At 46.5% G+C, this 16746-nt stretch overlaps 1 protein-coding gene across 2 annotated transcripts in view; it reads left to right on the forward strand.

Annotated features, from left to right (window-relative positions):
• The window catches only part of KIAA1210 (KIAA1210 ortholog), a 62995-nt gene that overhangs the window by 27224 nt on the left and 19025 nt on the right, over positions 1-16746 (forward strand). For both annotated transcript variants that reach the window (XM_035113949.2, XM_035113950.2), the window contains exons 2-4: positions 7102-7190; positions 10090-10261; positions 12250-12346. In XM_035113949.2, coding sequence (XP_034969840.1) covers positions 7112-7190; positions 10090-10261; positions 12250-12346 — 348 coding nt within the window. In that variant the 5' untranslated portion in view covers positions 7102-7111. The remainder of the gene's footprint in view (positions 1-7101; positions 7191-10089; positions 10262-12249; positions 12347-16746) is intronic.

Genomic DNA, 16746 nt, shown 5'->3' on the forward strand with positions numbered 1-16746 from the left:
GATGCGGTTGTCTGCTCTTGAGGGGGGGAGAGGGGGCACCTGCACCAATCAGAAGCTGTGCCTTGGTTTTCGAACATTTCAGAAGTCAAACGGACTTCCAGAATGGATTGAGTTTGGGGCTTTTGTTTTTGCTATTTATTTTGTGTTTTTGTTTTTGAGGATTTTCCGGTTAATTTTTATCATCTACAATACTGTCTTATTTATTTTATGGTACTGTACAGTATACAGTAGTACCTCGGGTTATGAACTCAATCCGTTCCGGGTCGCAGTTCGTAACCCGAAAAGGTCGCAAACCGAGCGCTGCTTCTGCGCATGTGCGGGGCGCGCACACGCCGAAAACACTTCTGGGGGTGCGGAGTTCAGAACCCGAACTGTTCGCAACCTGAGCGGTTCGTAAACCGAGGTACGACTGTATTGATTATTGCTTTCATTTTATGGAACAATGGTCTCGTTAGATAGTAAAATTTATGTTAAATTGCTGTTTGAGGGGTTGTTTTTAAAAGTCTGGAATGGATTAATCTGTTTTGCATTACTTTCCATGGGAAAGCATGCCTTGGTTTTGGAATGCTTTGTTTTTGGAATGGACTTCCAGAACGGATTAAGTTTGAGAACCAAGGTACCACTGTACTGTCTTTGGATGGTCTAAGCAAACACAGGGGAAAGGAGGTGTGGCCCATTGGCTTGATGTAGAAGCTCCCCTGTTCAATTCCTGACACCCCCAGTTACCTGGATTGGAGATCTCAGGAAAGTTAGGAGATCTCAGTTAGGAGATCTCAGGAAAGCCTTCACTTAGTGAGCCACTACCAGTCAGAGTAGACCACACTGGGCTCCTGTTGTGGACCAGTGGTCTAGTTCAGTATGGCCTTCCTCGACCTGGGGCTTTCCAGTTGTTGCTGAATGACAACTCTTATTGTTCCTGACCATTGGCTGTGCTAGCTGGGGCAGATGGGTATTGAGGTCAAAAAACATGTGGTGATTACCAGGTTGAGGAAAGTTGGCATGAGGCATCTTCCTGTGTGCCTATGCATCCTCCCAGGGGTAAGGAGTGGCTAGTAAAAGCAGCGCATAAGCATGCACTAAATGCCTCCCTCTCTCGTGAATATGTGTGCAGCTTACTTTGCAGCTGGATACCCCCCCAACCCCGGTAAGTTGACTGAAGAGAGCTTGTTGGCAATGCAAGAACTGAAACCACAATGCCTGCCTTTCATTTACAATCTAGAGGCTTGAGGATGGGGAGCTGGGTTTTTTTTTTCCAGGGGTGGGGGAAGTGAGTTTTTGTTTTGGCTTGGAGATTAAATGTTTATGGCAAGTGTCCCTCCAGGAATGCATGCCAATAGTGTGCCCTTCCCTATTGGAATTCCTTGACCATGAAACATATGCATTGAATACAGTTGGAATAAAGTCTGCCAGCAAGGGATGGAGGGATGGAAGGGGAATTCAATTTTGTCTAAACTGCCTCCTGTTCCCCATTGGAGCTATTTTTTTAACCTACCAATTGAAACATAATTGACTCTTTTTCTTAGAACCTCAGAGTCTTTTCTGGTATTTTAAAAAGAAAAGAAAAACCGCCAAGCATTTTTAGACTCATGCTCTGACCTAACACCAGAAATACAATGCCATAACTTCCTTGTAATGGGTAGAGGTGGGAGAGAAAAGCTGTTGGGAGAGGCGGCAGAACTATGCTGATTTTCAGTTTCTTTTCTTTTAAAGAAAGAAACTCCAATGTGGCTTTGTACAGGGGAGCAATGGGTGGGTGGAGTGTCTCAGGTAAGTTCCTGAACCGATAGGGCAATAAAGCAGCAGGAACATAGATAATTACCTTATACAGAGCACTGGTCCCTCTAGATGAGTATTGTCTGTACTGACTAGTAGTGGCTCTCTAGGATTTTGGGTAGGGGGGGTCTTTCCTAGCCCAACCTGGAGATGCTGGGGATTGAACCAGGAATCTCCTGCATGTCAAAGCAGAAGCTGTACCATACTTAGGATCCTTCCCCAGCTGTGGTGCATTAAAAAAAGACTTGGGTGGTGGAACTGGATGTTGGTGCATGGGACCCACTTCTCAACGGAAAAGGAAGAAGAACCTCAAATACAGTTTAAAAAAATGAGTATTTTATGAAGTACCAAAATCTCCTCTTAAAATAGTGTAGCACTTCTTCAGGGGCACACAGAGAAAAACAGCTACCATAAATCAAAAATAAATAGGCTGTTATAGACATACCCACTGGTTATAATTGAAGGACCCATCCTTTAAAAAACAAACACATCTCAATACAACAAACCTCAACTAAATCCAAACACAGCTGCAGCCAGAGGAAAATCACTTACAACATTTCTACAAATTTAAAGGCCTGTGCATTTTTTTATTTAAAAAGCCATTGTTGTTGTTGACCATCTTGCTGTGTGAAAAAAAGGGAGGGAATTTAAACATCTATATGAAACCGCTGGAAGGGATCATCAGGGGGTTTGGGCTGGGTGTTCATCAGTATGCAGATGATACCCAGCTCTACCTCTCCTTTAAATCAGAACCGGTGAAGGCAGTGAACGTCCTGTGTGAGTGTCTGGAGGCGGTTGGAGGATGGATGGCAGTTAACAGATTGAGGTTGAATCCTGACAAGACAGAAGTACTGTTTCTGGGGGACAGGGGGCGGGGGACTCCCTGGTCCTGAATGGGGTGGCTGTGCCCCTGAAGGACCAGGTACGCAGCCTGAGGGTAATTTTGGACTGATAGCTGTCCATGGAGACACAGGTCAATTCTGTCTACTACCTCTTCCACCTGGTACAATGGCTGAGACCTTACTTGCCTGAGCACTGTCTTGCCAGAGTGGTGCATCTCCTGCTTGGCATGATCAGACTTCTGGGACCCATTCCACTCAGGGAAAGATGGATTTGAGGAGGCTATGGGACGGGTGGCGGGTATGGCTTGGAGAGAGCCGGATACAGTGATCTTGAGGGTCGCATTTGGCCCCCTCTGCCTGAGTTTCCTTAACTCCTAAGACAAGGGAACTAAAGGTGTCCTCAGCCCAGCACATCAGAGCTGGGCATAGGTGTGTGTGGCTGATAGCATACATCAGTGTGCTGACACGTAGTGTGGTTTTCATCTAGCTTCTCACCTGTGCTTGACCTAGAGCAGCAATCAGGGCTGTCTTAAGTATATCTGGCGCCGTGGTGCAAAGATCCCTCCAGCGCCCCCTCCCCCTTTCCCCAGAGTTGTCAACCTTTTCTTAGGGAGCTGACACCACGCTTACACATTATCTCTGCTTGGGGGGAAAACAGGAAACAAACCTTTTTATTAACAATGCTCGTTTTTACAAGCTTGTTTATTAACAATGCACTTATATATACGACACCACCACATTGACCGGCTTCCCCCGTGTTGCGGCGACACCGCTGCCTCCCCCCCGGGGCTGCGGAAGGACCCCGCTCTCAGCGTCCCCTGCCCCGCACCCAGCGCCCTCCCGTTTGCCCCGCTGGCTCTGCCCCGGAGGCCTGTAGGTGGGGCAGCTTGTGACCTTCCCTCCCTGCCCCTGCCCCCGTCTCTGTCTGCCTGTCTTCCTCTCTGTCCCTCCACAGGCGTGGCGAGCAGGGGGAGACCGAGCCCTGCTCACCTTGGCAGTGGCGCTCCGCGCAGCCCCAGTCCAACAGCTGCTTTGCCGCCACCCAGGCGCCCATCATGGAGGCGGCCATGGAGGCAGCCACCTCCTCCCTCAGGCCTGGCCTCGCTGGCAGTGCGCTTGTGCGGAGGGGGGGCACAGATGCGCTGGGCCCGGCGGGCTGCTTCTCTCCCCGCTGCAGCCCAGCCCAGGCAGGTGGGCAGGAGGGACGTGGCTGACAATGTTCGGCGCCCCTTCTGCGCCCCTGCTGGGTGAGCACCGTGGCGCAACGCACCACTCAGCCTTGCCCTAAAAAACGGGCCTGGCAGCAATGGTGATCCTGTAGCATTCCAGATGTCTGTGGAGTCCCAAGGCCCATCTACCACAGTCAGGGGTGTTGGAAGTTGTAGTTCAGCAATATTTGGACAACTACAGGCTCACCAACCCTAGTTTGGAGGATGGATGTGCCGCAACAGGGAAGGTATAGGCCAATGGGCCTTTCTCCTCCCTGTCCAGACACTGGATTCCTTCTGGAGACAGAACAGGTTTCTTCTGACTGGGAGATGCCCCTTTGCGTGTGGAATAGCTAGTGGAGATGCTGCGAGTGACTCCTTCATCCCCAGCCGCATTGAGCATTCTGGGTTACCCACAATGCCCAGATTGTGTGAACTCACCAGAAGTTCAGAGTGACCAAGTGACAGGAGCCCAACTGCGTCTCTTTAGGATGTATATTCGTTTATGACTTTTGGCTTGCCTTGAATGCCTGTGTCGGGTGATTTCTATTACAGAGGTAGTGCCGTATAGGTAGGAAGAAATCAAGGTAGCATGAAATTCAAGATCTGTGGCTCAAAGAGGCATTTGTTCCCTTGGCTTGACTGCGACGCACCAAACCATTTATTTTCGTTTCTTTCACCAAAGAGACTTGCCATGTCTTTCATTCCCTTTGGCTTCCCCAGCTAAGCCTGTGTAATTGTATGAAAAGCATTTCCTCCTGTTACATTTTTTTAAAGGGGGAAACCCACGAAACCAGCTGTTTTCTATTAGATTTTGTTTTACTTGCGCCTGAACACACACAAAAAACTCTCTCCAGCAATATAAGGCACTGCAGTAAAGGCCTGTTCAATGTGAATGGCAAGAAAATTACACACACACACTTCTGCATACAGATGTACTACTACTACTCCTACTAAATTAAGGTGTAATTGTATTTAATCAAATTCCTTTTTATAGGGATTGTATGGGCGTTTGTTGTGCACCCAGAGAGCTCATTTGAGTGTGATGTCCATTGATATTTGCAAAAAAGCCAATATGACCTTCTAATGATCCTAACAGAATGTTTTCATTAATATTGAATGTCACTTGGCTGCTAAACTCAACTTTCTTAATGCTATTATTATCTTATTATATTTGTGATACTTAAGAGAGAGCTTGGCATCTTAGACCCACTTCAGCCCTGAATGTGACCTATAGCCTGGAATGTGTGTATTCTTTAGTTACATGAATATGTGGGGTGGGGGGCACTGGGGAAGCTGTGTGACACCAGATGTTTTGGCCACGGTTGATGGGGTTTCGAGTCCAGCAATATCTGGGGGGACAGAAGCTCTGACTCCTGTCTAGGATACCAGAATAAGTGCAGAATTGAACTTCTTCAGCTGTCCTCCTTACATACATAAAAGTTTTCAAGCAACTTTCTGGCCCTTTGATTGTAAATATATGCTTGAAAGTGTATACATGGTTTGCAACCTGTAACTGATTAATCAGTTATATTAATTGATTCTAAAACCTTCTTTTAACTGATTAAAAAAGCACCTTGGATTATCAGTCAGCACATTTTGAAAAAGTTCATTATTATTAATACAATACTTATATAAAGGGTTGTATCAAATGTTTATCCTCCTTACTGTAGACCAGGCATCCCCAAACTTCAGCCCTTCAGATGTTTTGGACTACAATTCCCATCTTCCCTGACCACTGGTCCTGTTAGCCTTGGGATCATGGGAGTTGTAGGCCAAAACATCTGGAGGGCCGCAGTTTGGGGATGCCTGCTGTAGACCCATTGACGGGCACGGCTTAGGCCCATTAATTTCAAGTAAAAGTTGGCTACAACTCAAAAACTGTAACTGCTAGGTACCATCTTAAAAGAAGGCACCCTCTCCCCGTTTACTTCCTTACATGAGCATGCCCACAACATTTAAAGATTCTCCATTCCTGGAATAAAATTAGGATCCACAAACACACTTGCTACCTTGCCAGTGATATCAGGGAGAATTCAGGAGTATGAGGAAAAGGCAGGGGCTGTCCAGGATGCAGCACTGAACCTTGTTATCAGGGCTGAAGCCTGTCTGGAGCTCTGCCGTCAACTGCATAGAAATGCAAGAAGGGAAGCAGATGGTGGGTTGCGGAGGAGAGTGTTTTGCAAGCTAAGCAAGTCTGCAGCCCTTCTGACTTCTCTGGTATGTGGGCATGATGGATGGACAGTCCGGTGGTTGCACTGCTGTACTGGGATTTTTGCAGCCCCGAAACTGAAAGGCCCTATAATAAAGCACATCAGTTTAGATAGATAGTTTACATGAGGGACCTCTGTGGCTGTATCTATCTTTTCATTCCCCCGTGCCATTGGATCAGATCTGCCCCCAGTTTCCACTGCGATCATCTGGTAGGACTTGAGCCTAGTCCTTTAATGAACCCAGTAGTTAGGTTAGCCAGAAAACTCTCCACTTTGAAGAATTGTTTATTATACAGTCACAGACCAAGAAATTTTTGTTAAAAAACAGAATATGTGTCACAACAATGGAAAACAAATACTTATAAATATGCAGCCAAGACGTGGACAGCAAGGATAAGCTCCTATTTTAGTCCCTGCCCCGAGGGGTGTTAGACACAGTCCTGTTTCTTTTTAATTTATTTCTAAATGACCTGGCTTCTTATCTGCATATTGTTGATTCTCATGCTCTGTCTTCACATCTGCTGTTTTCTGCTGATGCTGTTGTGTTGCCATATATTGAGTGATAGCTCACATTCTCCATTATGTAGATCCTTTAACCCCTTGGCATAGAGGTGGGGGTTTTTTTTTTTTAAAAAAAAAAGTTTAAAAAACAGCTGTAGAGTCAGATCTGTGAGATTCTTTTGGCCACGGGAAAGAAAAAAAAAATTAAACATTCTAAGCATTTACCGTTTCCTCCCCCTCTTAATGCGAACATTGATCCCAACTTCCTGAAAAGTGGTATGTGTCCTCTTGAGAACCAAGGCTGTTTGTTGTTTTTGGCTGGAGAATGGGGTGTTATTGAAAAGTGAGGGAAAGACCGTTTAGCTCCTGTGCAAACATATCTGTGAAATAACCCTAACCCCCCCCCCCCAAAGTTTGGTATGCACAGAGTGGTTCTGTAGGACTGCGTCAGAGACAATGTTTCCCTTCTTTGCTGTGCATGAAATTATATCCCAGTCTATCACGAGTACTTCAGAGTGTGTTCACATCTAAAGTGATCATTTGTTTTATCCTTGGAAATTTCAGAGACTCTGTCATGGCGACTGGATCGGCGACTGGATCGGTGTATGAGATAGATCCATTTGAGGTTGAAGAGACAGAGGAAGAATGTTCAAGTAAGTAAATATATTGCACTTTTGATGGCTGCTTTGAAGATGTCCTGATCTACGGGTTGGCAACTGTCAGTCTGGAACTAACCCCCAATAAGCTGATGATACCTGGCCAGCTGCAGAGCCACCACTCCCAAACTCCCCACCATTTTCTCTCATGTAAGCTGAAACTCTCCTAACAGCTCTCAGTGCCATTATCAAACTGGCGGAAGCTACAGTAGTTTAAAGTGGTACAATACAGCTTTGAATGTATACAGTCGTACCTTGGTTGTTGAACGCCTTGATACTCGTTCGTTTTGGCTCCCGAACACCACAAACCTGGAAGTGAGTGTTCCGGTTTGCTAATGTTCTTTGGAAGCTGAAACACCAACGCGGCTCCTGTCCCGTGGCTTTTGATTGAGTGCAGGAAGCTCCTGCAGCCAACTGGAAGCTGTTCCTTGGTTTTCAAACGTTTTTGGAAGTCAAACAGACTTCTGGAACGGATTCTGTTCGACAACCAAGGTATGACTGTAGTGCAGAAGGGACCTCTTTATAAGGCAATCGTATGTTATGAAACAGAAAGGAGGTGTTTTTTTAGGGAAGGGCCACCATGGTTAAATGTTAGAGCTTCTGCTTTGTGTGCAGAAGGTCCCAGCTAGGGCTGAGAGAGACTCATTGCCTAAAACTCTGGGCAGCAGCTGCCAGTCAGTGCAGGCAAGGCTGAGGTAGATGAGCTAGTGGTCTGACTTGGTATAAAGAAGGATCCTCTGTTGACCCAGAGTGGACCCAGGTGGCGCTGTGGGCTAAACCACTGAGCCTAGGGCTTGCTGATCAGAAGGTCGGCGGTTCGAATCCCTGTGATGGGGTGAGCTCCCGTTGCTTGGTCCCAGCTACTGCCAACCTAACAGTTCGAAAGCACATCAAAAAATGCAAGTAGATAAATAGGAAAGGTAAACGGCGTTTCCATGTGCTGCTCTGGTTTGCCAGAAGCGGCTTTGTCATGCTGGCCACATGACCTGGAAGCTATACGCCGGCTCCCTCCGCCAATAATGCGAGATGAGCGCCGCAACCCCAGAGTCGGTCACAACCTAATGGTCAGGGGTCCCTTTACCTTTATTACCTTCACAGAGCTACAGTTTTTAGAGAAACTTTGGTAATTTTAGTTCTGTGAGGAGAATAGGGGGTTTCCTAACAACTCTCAGCACCCTTGACAAACTACACCTCCAAGGATTCTTTGGGGGGAAGCCATGTTGGTCAGGGGTCCCTTTACCTTTACCTTACCTGTTGATTAAAACATTGTTTAAATTCCTGGCAACTCCAAAACACAAACATGTTCAGTGATGAACAAAAGCGAACCTCGCAAAGTCTACTGCTTTGCCAGTTTCCCTATCTCTTAGATCAAGATGCCTAATCACTATCTGCATCAAACGACATGGCTTAAGTCATGTTACGTATGTTGGCTGTGGCTGACATCTATCTCCCACAGAGCAAGGCAGAGATGGAGATAGCAGGTAGCAGCCTGGAGCCATTGTTCACTCCACAAAGCAGTTACTGTGCGAGCCACTCTGTAGCGGATGGTGGCACCATCTTGCCCCTGCCATGCATGCTGGCACGAGGCGGAGAGAAAACATGCCTGACAAAATGATTAGCTGGTGGGGAGGGGAGGAGATGAATTCCCGTTGAAGTGATGCTTTTGTTTTCGAAGGAGCCCACCAGCTGTGTGGATTTTAAAAATGTCGGGTGCCCCTGTTTAGTCAAATAATAGAATATGTGTCAAGCCAGGTTCTGGTCATCTCATGACTTCTTTGCATCCAAGATATGCACAATGCAGCTGGGAAGATTTCTCATTTTAGAGGGAAAAGATGGGGCAGCGGCATGGAATTATGTGTAATAATCTACACCAGGCAGACTACAGCCCGGGGGCTGGATACGGCCCGAAGAGCTCATTTATCCGGCCCTCGGCCCGCTTCCGCCGCCCGCTTTTACCGGCGGGGCTGCCCACTTCTGGGTCGCAGAGCACCGGTCATTTCCGGCGCACTTCCGGGTGGGCAGAGGCCTGTGCGCATGCGCACAAGCTATTTCCAGTGCTCCTGCGACCCGGAAATGCGTATGGGTGCGTGCCCCCCCCACTTCCCCACCCTCTGGCCCACCGTGGCATTGGCACTGCAAGCACCGGCCCGAAGCACCATAAGTTTGGGGACCCCTGATCTACACAATTAACAAATGTATGAGTTAATTGTGAGATAATGTTTTCCAGGCAGAAATCAGACATATCCATATTTGCTGCCAATTGAAAAAAATCAAAACTTTTGCTATCTAGCTATCTAGCTATCTAGCAGGCCACCAGCCTTCAAAAAGCCACCACTGCTAATTAAGGAAGCAGCTAAACTAGTTTTGTGCAATGTTAATATGTGGTATTTTAGCATAATCTTGTGTGTTGTTCTTGAAATCTTCAGCTGGAGTGGAGGCTATAAATGGCTTTTCCATCCCATTATTATTATTTCCCCCAGGGCTGCTAACAGCAATCAAACAAATAAAGTCAAAGTAAATGAACCTACAGCTCTCATCACCACCAAACATTGCTAGTGGCCAGGGAAACTGTAGCTCAGCTACATCTGGAGTGCCAAAGGTTCCCAACACCTGTTTTAATTGCTGTGGGTATTACAGTGTTGGGTCTTTAAGCTGTATGCTGCCTTGCTATATTTCTTACAAAAGTGCCATTTATAAACAAACAATATTTTAAACTAATGCAGTATAATAAGAATGAAGTAATAAAATACAATACAGCAGGCAGCCATTGGTTGGACATACTGTTGCCTTCCATTTTCTCAGTCATTATAACACCAGAGAGTTTTCCCGCCTTCATGCCTACTACTTTGACACGACACTTTTTTTTTCTTCCCTCACTGCGCCACCCTTTGTGCAGAGAAGAAGAAATCAAAGTTTCAGACTTTTAAGAACTTTTTCTCCAAGAAGAAGAAAAACAAGGAGCAGTCGTCCGACCTGGGAGAAAGAAAGCTAAAGCCAAGTCAATCTAGTAGTGACGTCAGCCTCCGAAACCTTGATTCTTGCATACTCCATTTGCCAATAGAGCCTGGGTAAGGTACTGCAACCGTCTTGTAGCAACAGGTTAAAAGCAAGAATTGTCCCACAGCAAGCTACACATTTCATTCATGCTGGTGCACAAACAAATCCCAGCACTGCAGCTGGAATGCCAGGAATTTCCTCTTTTCCATTTGCAGCGTGCCTCAAAACAGCTAGTGCAGTAAAAAAAAAACACCCTCTGGACTGTTTTAGCTCACAGAAGCGCTGAGAGATGGGATTTGACCGTCTGTTGTCTAAAATCCACCCAGACAGCACCAATTAGCATGGATGCTGCAGGTGGGTTCGTCAATATTTTATTATTATCATATGGTACCTGAAATATTATTGCTATCATGGCCTGAGCAGCTATTTCGTACCATGATTGTGGGAGGAACACGACCTTATCCCTCCACCTCCAATATGCAGAAAATGGCAACACTCTGCAACTAATAAAAAAAGATCTCTATAGCCAAATCTTGAACTTGCACCAGTCCAAACTACGCCATTAGGATGAATGGTGCACTGCTCCACCAACTTCACTCTGACCCCACCTTCTTGCCTTCTTACTGAAAAGCAATACAGTAGATGGCACTGTGTGTCTTCCTCCTCCTCCTTAGTCCCAATGCTGCCATGGAGTCCCAACCACTGCCATGGAGTCAAACCACTGGTCTTTCAAGCCCAGCAATGGCTGTTCTCCAGGGTACCCTACAGAGGACTTTCACAGCCTCTGATTTATCTGGATCTTCTATAGGCACTAAACTAAGGGTCCTGCCCTGCTTTCTATGTTACCATGGTTTTTATGGTTAAGCCACCTTGGCTGCTACTTGTAGAAGCACAGCAAGTAAGTTTTCTTAAGTACAGTGGTCCCTCTGGTTAAGAACTTAATTCATTCCGGAGGTCTGTTCTTAACCTGAAACTGTTCTTAACCTGAAGTACCACTTTAGCTAATGGGGCCTCCTGCTTCCACCGCACTGCTGGAGCATGATTTCTGTTCTCATCCTCAGAGCCGGCCCTACGTGCAGGCTGGGTGGCGCAGGGCACCATGGCGCCGGCCCGCCAGGAGGGCGCCGCGAGCTGCGCCCACCCGCTGGCCGACCGGTCCGCCGCGCAGCTGCGCCTGCCCGCCCGCCTGCCGCGCAGTAGCGCCTGTTGCACCCGCGCTACGCGCGGCGCCCACCCACCCACCGCGCTGGGAAACGGGGCGGGAGGGCGCCGGAGGGATCCGGCGCACCACGGCTCCGGGGGCACTTAAGACGGCGCTGCTCATCCTGAAGGAAAGTTCTTAACCCAAGGTACTATTTCTGGGTTAGCGGAGTTTGTAACCTGAAGCGTTTGTAACCCGAGGTACCACTGTATATATAAAACAAGAGTTATACTAAATAAACAAAGTAGTATTGGTGGCAGACTCACCCAAGCAGGTGCCCTCTAGATGATGTTGGACAACAAATCCCATCAGCCCCAACAAGTAGGAGCAGTGGTCAGGCATGATGGGAGATGTAGTTCAGCAATATTGGGGGCACCAGGTTGGGAAAGCTGGATTTACTCTATAAAACCCAGGAAGCCTCTTTCTCAGCTTAGCTTTGAACACTTTGAGTGCCTTTTTTAGCTGCTAAATCCTAGCCTTGATGCCCTATGCATGGTATGTAGGAAAGACAGCCCTACCTTACAGGACTGTTGTAAAAATTAGTATGTCTATGTGGAGAATGTAACAAAATAAAAATAAAAATCCTTCCAGTAGCACCTTAGAGACCAACTAAGTTTGTCACTGGAGAATGTAAGGCACAGATGGGCGCTATCCAGACTTTGTTGGACTCCAATTCCCATCAGCCCCATAAACCCTTGCCAGCAAAGACAGTAGCTAATGATGCTGGGAGTTGGAGTTTAGCATCATCTGGAGAGTCATAGCTTCCCCACCTGTGACTTAAAGAAACAATATTTTTTTAAAAAAAGCATTAAAATATAGTTTTTTAAAAGTTTGAACTTCCCCTTTTCCCCATTTCAGATCCAAAGGGAACATGGGGAACAAAGCCTTATCTCATGACAGTGTTTTCACAGCACCCTCGCAAGAAAACCTCCCTGGGAAGGTGAAAACCTTGCAGGTAAGAGGACCTTCACCTCGCTCAAGGGTTGTAGTTTCTTGGTTCAGCCGAGGACTCTCCAGGATCCCCCTTTCCTTCCAAGACAGTTCTGTCACTGAGAACCAGATGCTGCCATTGTAAGTGGGATCATATGCACCCACCAAGGAGGAGCATGTGTTTCAATGCATGGTGGCCTCTTAAGGCGAGAGAATCTCGCAAGTGAGCTCACTCAGTCTTGTCGTTTAAAGCTTGGTGGGAGGGGAGTGACTGCTGTTGAGACACCTCCCCCCCCCTTCAGTCTTCCATCTCTTTCCTTTATCATGTATCTTGGAAAATGACTTCTGGACCCATGCTTGCTGCCGAGCCTGTGCCTTTATTAGTAAGAGACACTGTTGTCATGTTTTAGGAAGGGAGCTTGGCAAATTAAACCCTTTCAGCATAGCAAAAGCGACATCCTTTCCCAAGTCAGAACGCATTCTTTGAGTGGCTGTGGATATATGCAAATTCCACATGAGGATGTGCATCAAATGCATTTTTCTGAATGAAGATATTGTACAGCAGCAGTTGGCTCATTTCTGCCCCCTCCTTTTGTGTGTGTGTGTTTGTTCTCCGAATGAGCACATTTTTACATTGGGTTGATACAACTGCCACAGATTTCAGAGTGCAGGCCAATTGACATTGCTTTAGAGAGACCACACAGCAGGCCTCAGTTACCCACCAGGAGTTCTTTGAAGTGCTGGAGATCAACTGTTGGAACGTTTCTCCCCTGTCTCCATGTTCCATGAAATGTTCATGTTATTATTATTACAAGCTATGCCTAATACAATTGGTAACCATAAGGAACTTGTTTGTTGCCCTCCATATCTGATAAAAACTGAAGTTATTGGTTTTTGCAACCAGCATCACATTTTGAAGTTTGGTCACTTCCAGGTGACCTGTTCATTGAGATTTGTTTGCTGGGAGGTTAGATGATGTTGTACTGAGCAAATGTTATCCCACACTTCCCATTGCACTTCCCTAGTAGTTTCCTTATTGTAAAAAGTCCAGCTTTGTGTGGAAGTGGTTTTGACATCTACGAGCTTCAAATTGACCTCAGTGGTGCAACCTGAATTTGCCAGGATGTACTTGATCCAGTGGGGACCCAGGTGGCGCTGTGGGTTAAACCACTGAGCCTAGGGCTTGCTGATCAGAAGATCAGCGGTACAAATCCCTGTGATGGGGTGAGCTCCTGTTGCTCGGTCCCAGCTCCTGCCAACCTAGCAGTTCGAAAGCACGTCAAAATGCAAGTAGATAAATAGGAACCGCTATAGCGGGAAGGTAAACGGCGTTTCCATGTGCTGCTCTGGTTCGCCAGAAGTGGCCTTGTCATGCTGGCCACATGACCTGGAAGCTATATGCCGGCTCCCTCGGCCAATAATGCGAGATGAGCGCGCAACCCCAGAGTCGGTCACGACTGGACCTAACGGTCAGGGGTCCCTTTACCCTTTACCTTACTTGATCCAGTAGGAATATTATTATGCTTGTGCGCTCCAAGGTCTGCCCTATCCTGTCCCCCACAAAGCTAGCCTGCTGTTCTCGGGTACAGTGGAGGATGCTGCTGTCATTGCCAGTGTTGTGCCACAGTCACAGTCCTTCACACATTTCAAATTGTACTATTGCATTTATATTACCACTTTCCTCCAAGTTGCTCAAGGCATGGCACATTGTTCTCCCTCCCCTTCCATCCCTGCTTTATCCTCACAACAGCCCTGTGAAGTAGCTTACGCTAACGGAGAATAACTGGCCCAAGATCATGCCATGAGCTTGATGGCTGGGTGGGGGTTTTTAAACCTTGGTCTGCAGTGTTTTAACCATGGCACCACTGTTTAATCTTGTGAAGGATAATGCCCGAATAGGACTATTGTATCATGAGATGTGGTGCCGCCTCTGCCATTTGGCAGGCTACAGCAAATGTTTCACTACACATTTCATTTCCTTTTCTCCTCCATTCCAGCTTTATTTAATATTAATTTGGACAAATCCTGATAGTTCTCTAAATCTATATGGTCATGGTGGTTTCCCTCCCCCCCCTTTTAACCCAGTCCTCAAATAAAAAATGTGTGTGTGTGTGTGTGTGTGTGTGTGTGAGAGAGAGAGAGAGAGAGAGAGAGAGAGAGAGTAAAAGTAAAGGACCCCTGGACAGTTAAGTCCAGTGCTCATCTCGCTTTTCAGGCTGAGAGAGCTGGCATTTGTCCACAGACAGCTTTCTGGGTCATGTGGCCAGCATGACTGAGCCACTACTTGTGCACATATATATGTGTGAATAAGGGTGGGGAGCAGGGTTTGAAACTCCCATTGTTCTTGGCGCATTTTGCGACAGGGAATTTCATTAGCGTGAGCTCTGGGAGCAGCACTGCGCCTAAGATTTCAGATTAAAACTGCAGAGTGGAAGGAAAGGAGGACCTTTTTCTGCCCTTCCCACTTCCGATTACTCTCTGAAGGCTGGAGAAGAGACGCTCTTAAGAATATTGGGGGGTGGGTGGGCAGGGGAAGGACTAGACCATGTGAAAAATGAACATCATATTTCAGCTGGAGTTCATTCATTTTCAGCTTTGTATTCCTGTTATTAAAAAGTGTGCTTAGACATTCCATTGTTGCGCCCATAACTTAGGTTTAAGGTGCCATTTAGCATATTTCAGTTTCTAACACTGGTGGGGAGAAAGACATTGGTCTGCTGGAGCCCTTCTTATTTTACAAAGTGGTGGCACTGAAATGCATGCTGAGGGTTCTTGAAGCATGGAAGAAACATAGGGTTGTATTCAACGAAGTCCTACTCAGAGTAGACTCACTGAAATTAATGACCTGAAGTTAGACCCGATCTGCTCTATACATTTAAAGCAGTATTGTACCATTTTAAACAATTCCTACAGGGAATCCTGGGATTCGTAGTTTCAATCTAGAACTTACTTCCCTGACAGAGCCACAATGCTCAGAGTGGTTTCATGGTCAATCCTTCTTCATAGGGAACTCTTCCCATGGAAAACCACCCATAGAAATTGCAGCTTGCAGCTTGTGGTTTTAAGGCCCCTGTGCCTCTTTACTTTTATTTTTATACGAATCTGATTTAGAGACATCTCATGAAGCCAAGAGAAAACTCTCAGGAGAGCCCTGCTGAACCAGACCAAATGACTGTCTAGTTTTGCATCCTCTTTTACACAGTGGCAAGCCAGATGCCTCTGGGATGGCCAGAAGCAGGGCATGGGGGCAAGGGTCCTCTCCCGCTGCCTCTGCTGCTGGAGGACATAGCTAGCTATCATGATTAAAAACTTTAAGGAGACTTGGCTAAAGCTTTGCAGTGCACCCCAAAGCTTTGGAAGCAGCAGTGTATTGAAAACATTTGCCAGGACTTAGAAACCAAACGTAACTTTGCACTAGAACATAACAACTTTGTCCTTGCTCTGCGCAGGCCCTTTCCTGAAGAGCACTGGAGGGGTTCATGTTCGGGTTTTGCAAAATTGGTAGCATGAGAAACCATCAGATTGCTTCTTCACACAATCAACTCTAGGACAAGCAATTAACACTGGGCAGAAAGCTTCTCCCATAGTAACTGCGCTCTCATTGGTTGATGATCAGCACAGAGACCTGTTATCAGTGAAAGCTAGCACAGTACGTGGTGTGGTCAGTGTGGTCAGTGTAGGAGGAGAGGTGCTGTATCGATTGTGTGTGTGTGTGTGTGTGTGTGTGAGAGAGAGAGAGAGAGAGAGAGAGAGAGAGAGAGAGAGAGAGAGAGAGAGAGAGGAAAGGATTTATTTTACTTTGTTTTTGAGTTCTAAAGTTGTACATAGAAACTCTGGATTTCTTTTATTTTAATAAATCCTGTATATAGTTTATTCTGCGTCCAGACGTCTAGTCATTTAAGTTACCGCCAGAAGCTTCCGGAAAAACCTGCGCAAACTCTGCTGTGTTCAGGCTGAAGTTACACCTGACACTTAAAAACACTAAGAGTTCAACTCCCCACTCAGCTATGAAGTCCCCTGGGTGCTGCCTTTCAGCCTAGCCTACCTTAGGTTTACCACACCTATCAGCCAATCACCCATTCCCACCACCCTTCTGAGTAACACCCCTCCCCACCCTCTCACTACTGTATATATATAAGGGTCTGGTGACTTCCGTTTCAGTGTATCTGAAGAAGTGTGCATGCACACGAAAGCTCATACCAATGACAAACTTAGTTGGTCTCTAAGGTGCTACTGGAAGGATTTTTTTAAATTTTGTTTCTACCTTACAGGGTTGCTGTTGAGGATAAAATGGAAAACGGGAGAAGGGTGCATGCAAGGCTTTTTTCCTGGGGGGTTGCATACCCCTAAACATTTTGTGAATCTAAGTTTGGCCTCGTTGAGGGACAGTATTTCAATATGAGTAGGAAAATGAGAGTATTCCTA

This window comes from Zootoca vivipara, chromosome Z (genome assembly GCF_963506605.1).
Source record: "Zootoca vivipara chromosome Z, rZooViv1.1, whole genome shotgun sequence".
NCBI classification, from domain to species: Eukaryota; Metazoa; Chordata; class Lepidosauria; order Squamata; family Lacertidae; genus Zootoca; species Zootoca vivipara.